Below are 16,104 nucleotides of genomic sequence, written 5' to 3' on the forward strand. Positions count from 1 at the left end.
AGATAGACCAACTATTAGACCATAAAAAAAGTTTTAACAGATTTTTTTAATGAAAATGATATCAAAGATTTTATCAGACTACAATGGAATAAAGCTAGAAATCAATACTAAGAGAAGCTCCAAAATCATACAAACACATGGAAATTAAACAGCATGTTCTTGAATGATTACTAGATCAATGAAGAAATTAAGATGGAAATTAAAAATTTTTTGAAATGAATGGACATGAAAACAACATAAAAACGAAAAAATCCTGTGGGATATAGCAAAAGCAGTGCTAAGAGGGAAGTTCATAGCATTAAATGCCTGCATCATAAAAGTAAAAAAGTCACGAATTAACAACTTAATGTTACACTTCAAGGAACTAGAAAAACAAGAACAAACCAAACCCACAGTTAGCAGAAGAAAACAAGTAACAAAGCTTGGAACAGAACTAAATGATATAGAGACTAAAAAACAATACAAAGGATCAACAAAATGAAAAGTTGGTTTTTTGAAAAGATAAACAAAATTGACAAGGCACTAGCTAGACTAAGAAAATAGAAGAACCAAATAAACACAATCAAATTTTAAAAAGAGACATTGAGAGGTGACAACGTGCTAGCAGCCCTCGCTGGCTCTCAGCACCTCCTCGTCCTCAGTGTCCACTCTGGCCACACTTGAGGAGCCCTTCAGCCTGCCGCTGCACTGTGGGAGCCCCTCTCTGGGCTGGCTGAGGCTGGAGCCAGCTCCCTCTGCTTGCGGGGAGGTGTGGAGGGAGAGGCGGGAGCAGGAACTGGCGCTTGCGGACCAGTGCAAGTTCCGGGTGGGCGTGGGCGTGGGCTCAGCCAGCCTGCACCCGGAGCAGCGCTGGCCCTGGGCAGTGAGGGGCTTAGCACCCAGGCCAGCAGCTGCGGAGGGTTTGCCAGGTCCCCCAGCACTGCCGGCCCCCACACATGGTGCTCGTATTCTTGCCGGGCCTCAGCTGTCTCCCCGCGGGGCAGGGCTCAGGACTTGCAGCCCGCCATGCCTGAGCTGCCCCCCTACCCCCGCTGTGGGCTCCCCCATGGCCGGAGCCTCCTCTACAGGTGCCACCCCCCGCTCTGCTGCACCTGGTCCCATCCACTGCCCAAGGGCTGAGGAGTGCAGGAACACAGCACGGGACTGGCAGGCAGATCCACCTGCAGCCTCAGCACGGGATCCACTAGGTGAAGCCCACTGAGCTCCCGAGTGGGGTGGGGACTTGGAGAACTTTTATGTCTAGCTGGAGGATTGTATATGCACCAATCAGCACTCTGTGTCTAGCTCGGGGTTTGTGGATGCAGCAATCAGCACTCTGTATCTAGCTAACCTGGTGGGGACTTGGAGAACTTTTATGTCTACCTAGAGGATTGTAAATGCACCAATCAGCACTCTGTGTCTAGCTCAGGGATTGTAGACACACCAATCAGCACTCTGTCAAAACAGACCAATCAGCTCTCTGTAAAACGGACCAATCAGCAGGATGTGGGTGGGGCCAGATAAGGGAATAAAAGCAGGTGGCCTGAGCCAGCAGCAGCAACCTGCTTGGGTCCCTTTCCATGCTGCGGAAGCTTTGTTCTTTCGCTTTTTGCAATAAATTTTGCTGCTGCTCAATCTTTGGGTCCTCACTGCCTTTAAGAGCTGTAACACTCACCACAAAGGTCTGCGGCTTCATTCCTGAAGCCAGCGAGACCATGAACCCACCAGGAGGGAAGAATAACTCCAGGCGAGCGGCGCGAACAATTCCAGATGCGCTACCTCTATGAACTGTAACACTTACTGCAAAGGTCTGCAGCTTCACTCCTGAGGCCAGCGAGACCACGAACCCACTGGAAGGAACAAGCAACTCCAGACACCCTGCCTTTAAGAGCTGTAACACTCACGGTGAAGGTCTGCAGCTTCACTCATGAAGTGAGCGAGACCACAAACCCACCAGAAGGAGCAAACTCCGGACACACCATCTTTAAGAACTATAACACTCACCAGGAGGGTCCGCGGCTTCATTTTTGAAGTCAGTGAGACCAAGAACCCCCCAATTTCGGACACAACATTACAACTGATATTACAGAAATACAAAAGATGACCAGAGACTATTATGAACAACTGTATGCCACAAACTAGAAAACCTAATGGAAAAGGATAAAATCCTGGAAACATAAAATCTCCTGAAATTGAAGGAAGAAGAAATAAAAGTCATGAACAGGCCAATAATAAGTAGCAAGATTGAATTAGTAATAAAAAAAAGTCTCCAAGCATCAACAAAAAAACCCAGGATTAGATGGATTCATAGCCAAATTCTACCAAACATACAAAGAAGAGCTAATACCGATACTCCTAAAACTATTCCAAAAAACTGAGTAAGAAGAAATTCTTCCTAACTCATCCTATAAGGCCAATATTGCCCTCATACCAAAACCAGACAAGGACATAACAGAAAAAGAAAACTACAGACCAATATCCTGAGGAATATTGATGCAAGAATCCTCAACCAAATACTAGCAAATCAAATCCAATAGCACACCAAAAAGATAATACACCATGATCAAGTGGGATTTATCCCAGTGATGCAATGATAAGTCAACGTATGGAAATCAATAAATGTGATACATCACATAAAGACAAAACCATATGATCATCTCAACAGATGCAGAAAAAGCATTTGATAAAATTTAGCATTATAAATTTTATTATAATTTAATAATTTTATTAAAATTTATTATAAAAATCTTCAAATTAGGCATAAAAGGATGCACCTCAACGTGATGAAGACATAATTAAGACAAACCTACAGTCAGTCAGACTGAAAGGGGAAAAGTTGAAAACATTTTTTCTGAAAGCTGGAACAAGGCAAGGGTGCCCATTTTCACCATTCTTAAGATAGTATTGGAAGTTCTCACCACAGCTATCAGGCAAGAGAAAAATATTAAAGACATACAAATTGCAAAAGAGGAAGTCAAATCACTTCTGTTTGCTGATCTTATAACTAAAAAATCCTAAAGTCTTCATGAATAAACCTCTTCGTTTGATAGATGAATTTTGTAAAGCTTCAGTATACAAAATTAACATACAGAAATCAGTAGCATTTCTATATACCAATAATGATCTAGCCGAGGACCAAATCAAGAAGGCAATCACAGTCGTAATAACTAATAAAACAATACCTGGGAATATATTTAACCAAGGACATGAAAGATCTCTAAAAAGAGAGCTACAAAACACTGATGAAAGAAAGTGTACATGACACAAACATGGAAAAACATTCCATCTTCATGGTTTGGGAGCATCAATATTATTAAAATGACCATACTACCCAAAGCAATCTACAGGTTCAACATTTTTCACAGATAATTAGAAAAAAAATCCTAAAATTCATGTGGAACAAAAAAAGAGCTGGAATAGCCAAAGCAATTCCAAGCCTAAAGAACAAAGCTGGAGGCATCACATTACCTCACTTCAAATTATGCTATCAATGAAAAGACTAGAGAGCCCAGAGGTAAAACCATATACCTTTAACCAACTGGTCTTTGACAACGTTAACAAAAATATACACTGAGGAAAGGACACCCTATTTAATAAATGGTGCCGGGAAAATTGGATAGCCATTTGCAGAAGAATGAAACTAGACCCATACATCTCACCAGACACAAAACTTAAGATGGATTAATAACCTAAACATAAGACCTGAAACTATTAAAAAAAATCCAACAAGAAAACCTAAAAAATCCTCCTGGACATTGGCCTAGGCAAAACATTTATGACCAAGTCCTCAAAATCAAATGCAACAACAGCACAAAATAGACAAATGGGACTTAATTAAACTAAAAAGCTACACAGCAAAGGAAATAGTCAAGAGAGTAAACATACAACTTGCAGAATGGGACAAAATTGCAAACTATCTATCTAACAAAGATCTAATATCTAGAATCTACAAGGAAATCAAGCAGCTCAACAAGAAAAAAAAACCATTAAAAAGTGGACTAAAAACATGAACATATATTTTTCAAGAGAAAATATACAAGTTTTCAACAAACATGTAAAAAAGTTCTCAACATCACTAATCATCAGAGAAATGAATATTAAAATGACAATAAGATATCATCTTACACCAGTCAGAATGACTATTATTAAAAAGTCATAAAAACAACAGATATTGGCAAGAATGTGGAGAAGATGGAATACTTTTATAACACTGCTGGTGGGAATGTAAATCAGTACAATCTTTATGGAAAAAAGTAGAGAGATTTCTCAGGTAACTAAAAATTGAACCACCATTGGATTCAGCAGTTCTATGACTGGGTGTATATCCAAAGGGAAACAAATTATTATATCAAAAAGATACCTGCACTTGTATGTTTATTGCATCACTATTTACAATAGCAAATATATGGAATCAACTTATGTGTCCATCAATAGAGGACTGGATAAAGAACTACTCAGCCATAAAAAATAATGAATCATGTCTTTTGTAGTAACATGGATGTAACTGGAGGCCATTATCCTAACTAAAATAACTCAGCCAAATACCACATGTTCTCACTTAGAATTGGAAGCTAAACAGTGAGTAAACATGGACATGCAGAGTGGAATAACAGACACTGGAAACTACAAAGAGTGGGAGGGTGGGAGATGGGTGAGGGTTGAAAAATTACCTATTGGGTACAATGTTCAGTATTCAGGTGATGAGTACTTTAAAAGCCAAGACTTTGTCACTATCCAAATATATGTGTGTGTGTGTGTGTGTATATACACACACACACACACATATGTATACATATGCAGATATATATACACATATATATACACACACACATATATATGATAACAACATAAAAATAAAGTTGGAAAAAAGCAAAAAACAAAGGCTGTTTTATTGAGTGCAGTTGGACAGTCCAAGGCAAGGTATTCAAAGGCCATAGAAGACTCAGATGGATAAGACTGATCAAGTGCATGAAGTCTGAGCAAGCACAGCATTGAAGCGCAAGACTCTGCCAAGTGAAAACACAAACTTGAATGGAACTGTAACGGTATTTGGAGGTATGTTTATTTAGTGCAGGAATCCGGCCAGTCTACAAACAAGAGATGTGGACCTAGTACTCTTTTCTGGAAGACTTTATACCCCTAAATTAAAGCTAGACTCTGTTTCAGGTTCCCAAACAAACAAGCTGTGCATTTAAGACAAGCTCAGTCCTAGCAGGATACTGAAGGAAGAGTTAGGGTTCCTGGGAAAACTACCAAGTCATAATAAAAGCAGAAGCCCAATGATCAACTTAGATGTTGGGAGTGCTGTAACTCAGGGATCATGCCAAGGCCCAGGGATTCCCTTTGAGGTGCTCTGGATTTTGGGCCTCGTTGACCGTGTGATTAGCTAGAGCCTGATCCTTCAGATGGGACCCAAAATAACATCCAGCTTCAGGGAGCTTGGGAAGGCAAAAGCTGTGTAAGGGAGATAGGGACTGACATTTGAAATGGCTGTTACGACTCAAAGTGTGGCTGAGAAGCAGCAGCACTAGCATCCCCTCGAAGCTCATTAGAAATGCAGACTTTCAATTCAGACCCACTGAGTCAGAATATGCATTTTAATAGTACGTCCCAAGTATTATTATGCACATTCAAGTTTGAGCGGCACCGGTCTGTGCCATTACTACTAATGCAGCTTACAATTCTAATGATGATTCTCCATTGCTGCATCCTATAGTAGGTTTCATTGGAAACCTTCTCTGACTTCGCTTGGTACCACCCAAGGCAAAGTTCAGAACTGAAAAGAAACTAAGAGAACATCTATTCAATGCTCACGTATTACAGATGAGGAAGCAAGGTCCCACATGGGGAAAGTGACTTGACCAATGCCGCAACTTATTAGTGACAAAAATAGGAATGAGAACCAAACTCCTCTCATCACTACTATTGATTTCTTTACAAACACATATAATTTAGCTGCTTACTAATTAATAAAACATTTATTGAGTACATGCCATATGCCAGGTATTTTGTTAGGTGATTAAGATACAAAGATGAGGAAGTCAGGCAATCAACTCCATCTAGGATAAGAGAGCTCTTCTTTCACTTATTCCTGGGCTATAAGGGATTCTAAACATAAGACACATTTTAAATACAATAGTCCTCAGTGTTTTTCAAAACCATATCACTAATTTGCCATTGAAAAACTAGTCTTTGCAGAAATGAGTAAGGGAGCATTGAAAGTTCCATCATGAGTGTATTTCTCCTCCTGAATCCCCCCTCAAGTATGAAGGTGATATAGGGTGAAACTTGTCCCTTGAAGACTGAAGACAAGCTGGGAATAGAACTAAGGATTAGTGGATTCGGCAAGGACTGGCCGGGAGATCGATGGGAAGTCATCTTGGGATTAGCAGTAGGTCTAAGAGAATACGAAGAATGAGGCACCAAGGAAGGGTAAGGAGCCAGGAGTGATCATGAGCGAAAATAATGCCTTAGAGCATTATTATTGCTCTAAGCACTTCACATGGACTCATTGAGTCCTCAAACCACTGATTCATGGAATGGGGATTCCACATCTCCATTTCACAAATGAGGAAGCCAGAGGCATGAATGTTGACTTGCCCATAGTCTGTGTTTGCATTATGACTATGTAGTATCATTCATGGCTGAGCCAAATAGGTTACTGCTTCCTTTATTTCTGCCTTCTTCTTTCCTGAAGAAAAAAGTTGCCTTATCTTTAACTTAGAGTCAGTCTTTTGCCTTATTGAAAGTTTGGGAAGAATCTCTTAATTCTTCCCAAACTGTCAAAGAACTATACAGTCTTCTGCATTTGGTCAAACTCATCAGCTTATCTTTCAGTTCCATTGTTTTTCTTCTTCAGAGACATGCTCTGCACTGGTTGCTCTTATGGCTCAACTATCATCTTAAGAGTCCTATTCGTCACCCTACCACAAATTCCTTCCCCTCTCTCTAAATTGGGTTCCCTGGGTCTCTTGTTTCTGTCTTGAGCTGCTCTCTTGTATCAGATGAACACATCTTCCAGCTTCCTGAAAAAGGGTGTATTAGAAGTTCTAATTTTTCAGAGTACTCACGAAACTTCACAAGGAAAGGATAAGGCATGGAAGGCTAAAGAAAGCACAGGTAATCATTCGAGAGACTCAAGATATCCAGGGGCAGCTTTCAGAGTCTCAGTCGCATAGGACACAGTTCATTTATGGATTATAAACCACCAAAATATGGCATATTGTGGTCTCAAGCTGCTCTCTTGTCTGAGGAGGAGCCTTTTATATCTCTGTTTATGTAGTCAAAAACACATGTGGGCCCAGACTCAATAATAGAAGTGAAGATAATAGATCCAGCTGCCAATCATCAGTATGCACATTTTCTATACAAAATGCAGACCAGATGTTACAGGCTGCTCCCTGGTGTGTTTCAGACCCTAGAACAGGACTGCATTAATTACTAGTTAACACATTTTATTCAGGTTTGGCCAAGGGCCAGTACCATGACTACATTCCTCTTATATGCTAACAGGGTTGCAGCAAACTAACTGAGATTACCCCGAAGGTAAAAAGACCTTGAATGTCTAACAAAATATCTTTATTTTAATGCTTAATTCATTGTTTTCTTGGCATAAAATTCTAGGCCGACAGTTATTTTCCCTGAAAATGTGAGGGGCATTATTCCACTGTCTCTGGCAATCTTGCATTGCTGTTGAGAAGTCTGATCCCATTCTGATTCCTAGTTCTTTATTTGTGACTCTGCTAGCTCTCAGAGTCTTCCCTCTGTCCCGTATGTACTGAAATTCCATGATGCGCATTGGTGTGAGTCTTTCATCTGTTGTGCTGGATATTTAGGATGGCCCCTTCAAAATGAAAAGTAATATTCTTCAGTTCATGGACTTTTTTTATTTAATAATTTCCTCCCTCTGATTATCTTAGTACCTTTTGGAATTTCTATTATTCAGATATTGAACCAATTGGATTAAGTGTTTACTTTTCTCATTTTTTCCCTTATTATCTATGTTTTTAAATGTAGGTTTCACTTTTGGGGAGATGGAATCAACTTTATATTTTGAATCTTTTATTGATTATTTAGTTGTTTTGATCATATTTTTATTTTTAAGTGGTCTTCCTTGTTCTCTGATTGTCCCATTTTGATAGTATCCTGTTCTTGTTTCACAGATGCAATATTGTCTTTCTTCTATCTGAGGATATTAATTATGGTTTCATTGGAGTTTTCTCCTGATCTTTGTCTTATATCTTATTCTGCAATTTCCCTTCTGTTAGTTTTAGTTTTTGCCTTTCGTTTCCTGTCTAGTGACTCTTGACTGTCCATTTATGCTTGAAGTGAAGCACTAAAAAGCATATTTAGTTAGACATTGATTTGTGGGCCTCATTAGAGGGTAACTGCAGAAGGAGCCAGTAGTTTCACTGGAGGATGATGAAATTTCAGTACCTGTAGGTCTTTTCTCTTTGACATATCAGTTTCCCCAAAGATGATTCTCTTAGACTCCTGCCTAATTTACTACATTCTGAGAAGGGGCTGTTGTGGGGTAGCGGGATGTCTCTCATTCAGAATACAGACTTTCACTTAATTCCAATGTTTTTAGTAAAGCACCTGAGCCCTGTACCTAACGTCCCTCAGCATAGATCCTCTCTGATTTAACATGAGCAGAGAGCAAAATAGAAGAAGTTCAGCCAGGAGAGAGGAGGTAAGGGAAAGGAGGAGTCTCCAGGTTGTACCCACCCAGATGAAAGGGAGGTTGTCTAATGTTACTCCCTGTTTGCAGTAGCACCTACTCCTGCCTTTAAAGGTATCTGAGCCTCCAGTTCCTGAGCTTCTCAGGGTTCTCAGTCATGCTTCTTGTTGGCAACCCCTCGGAAAATACGTAGGACACAGCCTTTCCTCTCTGCTGAGTCAGCTTTGTTCTTCCAGGTGCTTTCTGTCCTTCATAGTGTTGCTAACATCTTTTGTCTGCTTCATCTCCTCTTGTGTTCTTCCTGTGCTTGTGTACTTATGCCTTTTAAAAATACCTTTACTCATATCGTAGTTTACTTTGTGAGGAAGCAGAGGTAAAGGCATGTGCCTTTAGGGGTGAAGAGAATTTTTTCCTCCTCTTCTAAAGATTTGGGTCTAAAATCTACCAAAATAATACTGACAATAGATAGCTTAACAGGAGAAAAAGTATACAAATTTAGTAATGTGTATAAGCACAGGAAAATAACAAAAGAATCATTACCCAATTAACCAGAGAGATTCAGAAGCTTATATACCCTTCTTCAGGTTTCTTCCTTTAGGGAGAGGAAGTTGGGGATATGGGCAATTTTGAGGAGTCATCAATGATTTTTACGGAACTGAATGGACCCAAAGTGCAGACCATAGTTTTTAAATGATCTGTTTGAATGGGACCAGGAACAGACAATAGCTTGTGGGAAGTTATGGGAAGAAGAGGGGTAGCACAATGCTGCAAACAAAGGTTGTCTGATTATGCAGATAAAGTCTCCCAGGCAATCTCTCCAAGCTGCCCTCAGAAGAATAGACAAAAACTCTGTGTGGGCATGGTGATGCCTTTTGGTCTTTTCTCCTCCCTGATGCTTAATCTTTCTTGGTTATTTAATGAAATTCCTAGAAAGGGAGCTTCAAGACTATTGTACTTCTTTTGGAAGAAGTTTTCTCAGGCAGACACGGGAACCTCCTGAGAGAGCCTCTACCTGTGCTGGGTTAAAAGGTCTTCGTTCTGAGGTAGTTTCTAAGGCCTTCTAATGTCCTTTGTTACTTTGGGGCTCTGTTCTCTGAGCCTCAATATGCCTAATTACTCGGTTTTGGTTGGCAGCTCTGGACAATAGCTTTCTTATAATGAGGGAATTAGACTAGATTATCTCTAAGGTTCTGTGACTCTCAAACGCTACAAATCCATAACTAAGTAGGTGCTATAACATATGCAACTGACTCTAAGAATTGTCAGAATCCAAACAACGGGGAAATTACTAGAGCATGAATCATCAAGGGACGTTTCATCTTAGCTGTGGTGGCTAGAAAGCTGTGTGTGGATTGGATAAATGGAGAGAAGAGGAAGGGAACCACATAAGTGAACTCATAGAAATGACTATGCCCACTTATGGGAACAGTACACGTTGAGAAGTAACAAGGAACAAAGTTGGCTATTTACCAGGTGTGTGCTTAATACTTACTGTAGAGGGCCTTCAAAAGCTGAAATATAAACTTAGTTGCAATACAAAATGTCACTCTTCAAAAATAATATCATATTGTTACCAAATAGTATTTATTTTCATCCTACAACCTTTGTACAATTCTGGTTCACGTCATTTCTCTTTCGGGTGAATTGAAAACCCAATTTTTCTCTTCTAAACAAATACTTTTTAAAGTACAGTGATATATTTTGTGAACTAATGCTGTATTTTTTGAGGTAAACTCTAATTTTGATGTCACATTTTATACCCCTTTTATTTTTCTTATAGGTTTTATTGTTGTATGCATATAATTTGAAGCCTCTGAAGATTTCAGATGTTAGACATTCCACTTATAATAGTATACATGTTGGCTCTTTATGGATTCCACTGAATAGGCAAGTAAAAATTCCACAACTCTAATTGTCTTTGTTGTTATTTCTCATGAGAATAGACTCAGTAATTGGCAAGGTGTAGCATAGGAGACCTGCTAAAAGGCACTTCTAGAAGAATCTTCCTTTTGTTTAGAGGAATATTATATTGCAGTGGTTAAGAGCATGAACTCTGAATCCTGCCTGCTTCATTCAAATACCAGTTGTGCCCCTTATCACCTTCACAACCTTGGGCAGTTTATGTAACCTCTGTACTTCAGTTTCCTTATCAGTAAAATGGGAATAATACTAATAATAGTACTGAGGGTTGCCGAAGGAACAGTTCATACATGCTTCATAGAGATTACAGAGAGCACAAGGATGTTGTCTGTACTATATTTTGCCTGTAGTTTCAGTGTGGTTAAAAAATAATTTAATGTGGCTTTGTATGGAGTTTCAAAATTAAGCCCAAACTCCACTACCTCCCTTGGCCCACCTTTCCCTCTGTGCCCAATCAGAAGTATCTGCTTCATCTAGGTTGTTTTCCTCCCTCTCCATCAAACAGGTCATATCTCTTAACTTTTTGCTCATGCCTCGTTTCTCTCTTCCTGTTTCACTTTACAAATTTCCTCGTTGTTGTTTTTTAATTTATTACTTAGTTTATTTTTGACTCCATTGTTCATTGCCCTTCTGACCTTAGCCTCCATTTCCTCCATTGTAGGGTGGAAATGATCATAACTGCTCTGCCTGCCTTTCAGGGTTATTGTCAGGACCAAGATAGTGTGTGAACATGCTTTGAAAAGCTTAACCACTAATGCCTGTTCCATCAATGGCTTGGTAAACAGAGAATTAGTGCTTCTCTGTCCTTCCTTTGAGAGTCTTGTTTATGTTCCATAATTTTCATTTTGAATGACTTCTTGGCATCACCATGAAAGAGACAAAGGCTGTTTCAAGAGCTGGGCATATTTTCAATTATTTAGTCAATTTATTTGTTCCTTCTTTTCTTTCTTTTCTTCTTTTCTCCTCTTCTCTCCTGTTCTTCCCTTCCTTCCCTCCACTCCTATCCTCTATATTTTCATTCAGTCAATTTATTTTCTTCCTTCTTTTCCTTTTCCTTTCCCTTTCCTTTCTTCTTTTCCAAGTGAAATGGTCAAAAACTTAGGTACAGGCTATAGACCAGCATAGCTAAGCAACAAAATCAGGTAATTCTGCACTTGCTTTGTAAATCCAGAAATGTAGATTTTTTTCCAGCCCCACATGATGAAAATGATTATAATTTCTATAAAGTAGAAAGTCATCAAACTGATAAGCTGCTTTTTTTATTCCAGAAAGTTTTGAATTTTGGTGTACTTCCGATCAATAGTAGGGTTACTAAAATTAGTGACAAGCCCCAGCCACTGAGGCCATCACAGAGGACCATGCCCAACAATTTTTTATCTCCTTGTCCTTTGGTGGCACTGTGAAAATAAACTATTTCTCTCATCCTGGGTGGCATTCCTTGTGTTCTTATGAGGCTCAAGATTAGTACATGGGAAATTGGTCCTGATCATCCTTTGGAAGGCAAAGTAGGAGTAAAACAGGTCAGAAAAAATAGGCCAGAGAAGAAGAAACTTGGATAACCTGCAAATTGGGAAATACTCCTTTTATCATTCACTTCCTCATCTCCTAGTTAAGTTTTCATAAGAAAACGTATATGTTCATTCTTTGCATTTTTTTACAGCAACAAAGGAAACAATAGTGTTCTCAATGAACAGACATAAAGCCTTCTGTGTAGTTCTATCTAAATTGTGCTGTTGTGACCAAGATCAAGTTCCCTGCCTACTGTCTCTGCCTTTAAATCTCCAGTCATCCATGTTTCTACTTACAACTGGGTTCTGCCCTCCAGGCCATGGCAGACTCTGGGAGAGAGTGCCCAGGAGTCAGTAAATGAGAGCAGAGGCTGTGGGGAGCCCAGACGGAATGGTAGATGCTTGTTTGTGGTGCCAAGGTTTAAAAAGCTGGAGCAGGCATTGACTTGGAGGACAGAAATGAAGAAGTACGTGGGAGGACAGGGAAGTGAGGGGCAAATGCATGCCAGAGCACAAAGGGAGGGAGCAAGATGTAGGCAGGTGCAGTCATGGGGTCCAGGCCTCACACCAAGACTCAGGTCATCTGATGTTGCTCTTTGCATGAGGACCCAGCCTGCTTTGCCCAGTCCCAGATTGTCCTTTGTGGAGCTAGATGGGGCCATTTACTCTGCCAGCACAGGCAGTGAAGTTCTGGACACTCATTTACAATCTGCAACCCAAATGTCAAAGAACGGTTTATCCTTCCTAGAATCCCAAGTATTATAAAGGAAAGCTATGCTATTTGTGGAAGACAAATAAGACTTCTTTCTCTGGGTATTAGAGTAAAAGAATTGCATTTTAGAATACTATCTTTCCTTCATGTGGTTCCTTGTGGTTAAGAACATACATACTTATGTCATTTCATCCTTACAAAAGCCTTATGAATTGGATGAAGTGGATTTTCTTATTCCAGTCTTACAGTAGAAGGAACCTTAGGGTCAGAGAGGTTAAGTGAGTAGTCTAAGGTTTCATGGCTAGAGTTTGAAGGAACCAAGCATGACTCACCAAGTCTTTCGCCTCCTCATCTTCTTTTCTCTCCAATGCATCAGGCACCTTTTCCAGCATTATTGGAGATGACCCTTTTTTTTTTTTTAAGTTTTACTTTAAGTTCTGGGATACATGTGCAGAACATGCAGGTTTGTTACATAGGTATACATGTACCATGGCGGTTTGCTGCACCTATCAACCCATCATCTAGGTTTTAAGCCCCACATGTATTAGGTATTTGTCCTAATGCTCTCCATCCCCTTGTCCCCAACCCACTGACAGGCCCTAGTGTGTGATGTTCCTCTCCATGTGTCCATGTGTTCTCATTGTTCAACTTCCACTTATGAGTGAGAACATGCAGGGTTTGGTTTTCTGTTCCTGTGTTAGTTTGCTGAGGATGATGGTTTCCTTGCAGAGGACATGAACTCGTTCTTTTTTATGGCTGAATAGTATTCCATGGTGCATATGTGCTATTTTTTTTCTTTATCCAGTCTATCATTGACGGGCATTTGGGTTGATTCCAAGTCTTTGCTATTGTAAATAGTGCTGCAGTAAACATACGTGTGCATATTTCTTTATAGTAGAATGAGTTATAGTCCTTCAGGTATATACCCAGTAATGGGATTGCTGGGTCAAATGGTATTTCTGGTTCTACATCCTTGAGGAATTGCCACACTGTCTTCCATAATGGTTGAACTAATTTACACTCCCACCAACAGTGTAAAAGTGTTCCTGTTTCTCCACATCCTCTCCAGCATCTGTTGTTTCTTGACTATTTAATGATTGCCATTCTAACTGGTGTGAGATGGTATCTCATTGTGGTTTTGATTTGCATTTCTCTAATGACCAGTGATGACAAGCTTTTTTTCATGTTTGTTGGCTGCCTAAATGTCTTTTTTAGAGAAGTGTCTTTTATATCCTTCGCCCACTCTTTGATGGGGTTGTTTTTTTTTTTTTTTCTTGTAAATTTTTTTAAGTTCTTTGTAGATTCTGGATATCAGACCTTTGTCCAATGGATAGATTGCAAAAATTTTCTCCCGTTCCGTAGGTTGCCTGTTCACTCTTTAGGTTGCCTGTAGTTTCTTTTGCTGTGCAGAAACTCTTTAGTTTAATTAGATTCCATTTATCAATTTTGGCTTTTGTTGCAATTGCTTTTTGTATTTTAGGCACAAAGTCTTTGCCCATGCCTGTGTCCTGAATGCTATTTCCTAGGTTTTCTTCTAGGGTTTTTATGGTTTTAGGTTTTACATTTAAGTCTTTAATCCATCTTGAGTTAATTTTTGTATAAGGTGTAAGGAAGGGGTCCAGTTTCAGTTTTCTGCATATGGCTAGCCAGTTTTCCCAACACCATTTATTACACAGGGAATCCTTTCCCCATTGATTGTTTTTGTCAGGTTTGTTGAAGATCAAATGGTTGTAGATGTGTGGTGTTATTTCTGGGTTCTCTGTTCTGTTCTATTGGTCTATATAGCTGTTTTGGTACCAGTACCACGCTGTTTGGGTTACTGTAGCCTTGTAGTACAGTTTGAAGTCAGGTAGCATGATGCCTCCAGCTTTGTTCTTTTAGCTTAGGATTGTCTTGTCTGTACAGGCTCTTTTTTGGTTCCATATGAAATTTAAAGTAGTTTTTTTCTAATTCTGTGAAGAAAGTCAATGGTAGCTTGATGGGAATAGCGTTGAATCTATAAATTACTTTGGGCAGTATGGCTATTTTCATGATATTGATTCTTCCTATCCATGATCATGGAAAGTTTTTCCATTTATTTGTGTCCTCTCTTATTTCCTTGAGCAGTGGTTTGTAGTTCTCCTTGAAGAGGTCCTTCACATCCCTTGAAATTTGTGTTCCTAGATATTTTATTCTCTTTGTAGCATTTGTGAATGGGAGCTCACTCATGATTTGGCTCTCTGCTTGTCTATTATTGGTGTATAGGAAGACCCATTTTTTAATGGGTAAATTTTTCAAGTAAACTTTTACAACAAATCTTTGCATTTAACTGTTGCCTTTTTAACAGAAAAGTTTCTAAGGCATGCTATATAAATTCAAAACCTCTTATATGTAATTACATTTTTACCTTTTTATTGCTGAGAGCTGTCATTAGTATAATCAAGTATTGCACAATACTGCAGATGAGGATGCTGTGGAAAATTGGAAAATTGACATTTTTGCCTATGTTTCTGATGTCAGTTTGTTTTTGGGATCATTTGCTTCTTTTGCATAAAAATTTTCTTCCTTCCTTGAATGGAGACATGCATGTGCACACACATAGGTAAACACATGTATGCACATATGTGTTGTTCCTGTAGTGTGGAGTCACCGGGGCCATGCAGGTGGCTGGTTGCCTTCTTCAACTGTAAGCCTTTCCACCTTCTGCCTCCACTCCCCTGGTCCGCTCTGCCTTCAGGGCGTCACTGTTAACTGGTGTGTGAACCCTGTCTTCAGCATCATTGCTAGTGCCCTCCTTTGGCTTTTACTTTTCCATTTTTCTTGATTCTTCTCCCTACCTCCCTTCTTCCACCCTCTTCACTCCCATTCCCGACACACATGCAATACACTGAATTGTTATGGGTCCCATAACTGACCTTTTAGAGTCGTTGCTAACTTGTCATAATTCTTACCTGCAGGTCAGCTGGATAGTCAGAGCATGACTAAGACTTCCATAGGAGTAAATCTTTTGTTATTGCCTAGATTTTGTTTCACCATATAGATAATTATGTTCTTTATTTTCATCTTCAGCAATATTTTAGATGTGTGCCTTTTTTATTGTGCTTTTGCAATTTCTAATTATATTTTTATCTGTATGTATAACAAGACCATAAACATAATGAAAGTTAAGACTGTGTCTCTCTCCTCATGTTTCTTGAATAAAGGGAATTACTGAATGAATGATGCCTGGCCATATCAGAAATCTAATCGTTAAATAACTGAGGGCTTACTTTATACAAGTTATTGATTCTGCAAATAAATACGTTTCTTTTTTTTTTTTTTTTTTT

The 16,104-nt window shown here is 39.4% G+C and overlaps 1 protein-coding gene across 1 annotated transcript in view; it reads left to right on the forward strand.

The window, feature by feature from the left end:
- Positions 1-16,104, forward strand: part of CFAP54 (cilia and flagella associated protein 54) — a 378,083-nt gene that overhangs the window by 304,029 nt on the left and 57,950 nt on the right. Inside the window, exon 59 of the mRNA XM_058425781.1 lies at positions 10,440-10,546. Within this exon, the coding sequence (XP_058281764.1) occupies positions 10,440-10,546 (107 nt within the window). The remainder of the gene's footprint in view (positions 1-10,439; positions 10,547-16,104) is intronic.

The sequence above is a fragment of the Hylobates moloch genome, unplaced genomic scaffold (genome assembly GCF_009828535.3).
Source record: "Hylobates moloch isolate HMO894 unplaced genomic scaffold, HMol_V3 SCAFFOLD_12, whole genome shotgun sequence".
Taxonomy (NCBI): Eukaryota; Metazoa; Chordata; class Mammalia; order Primates; family Hylobatidae; genus Hylobates; species Hylobates moloch.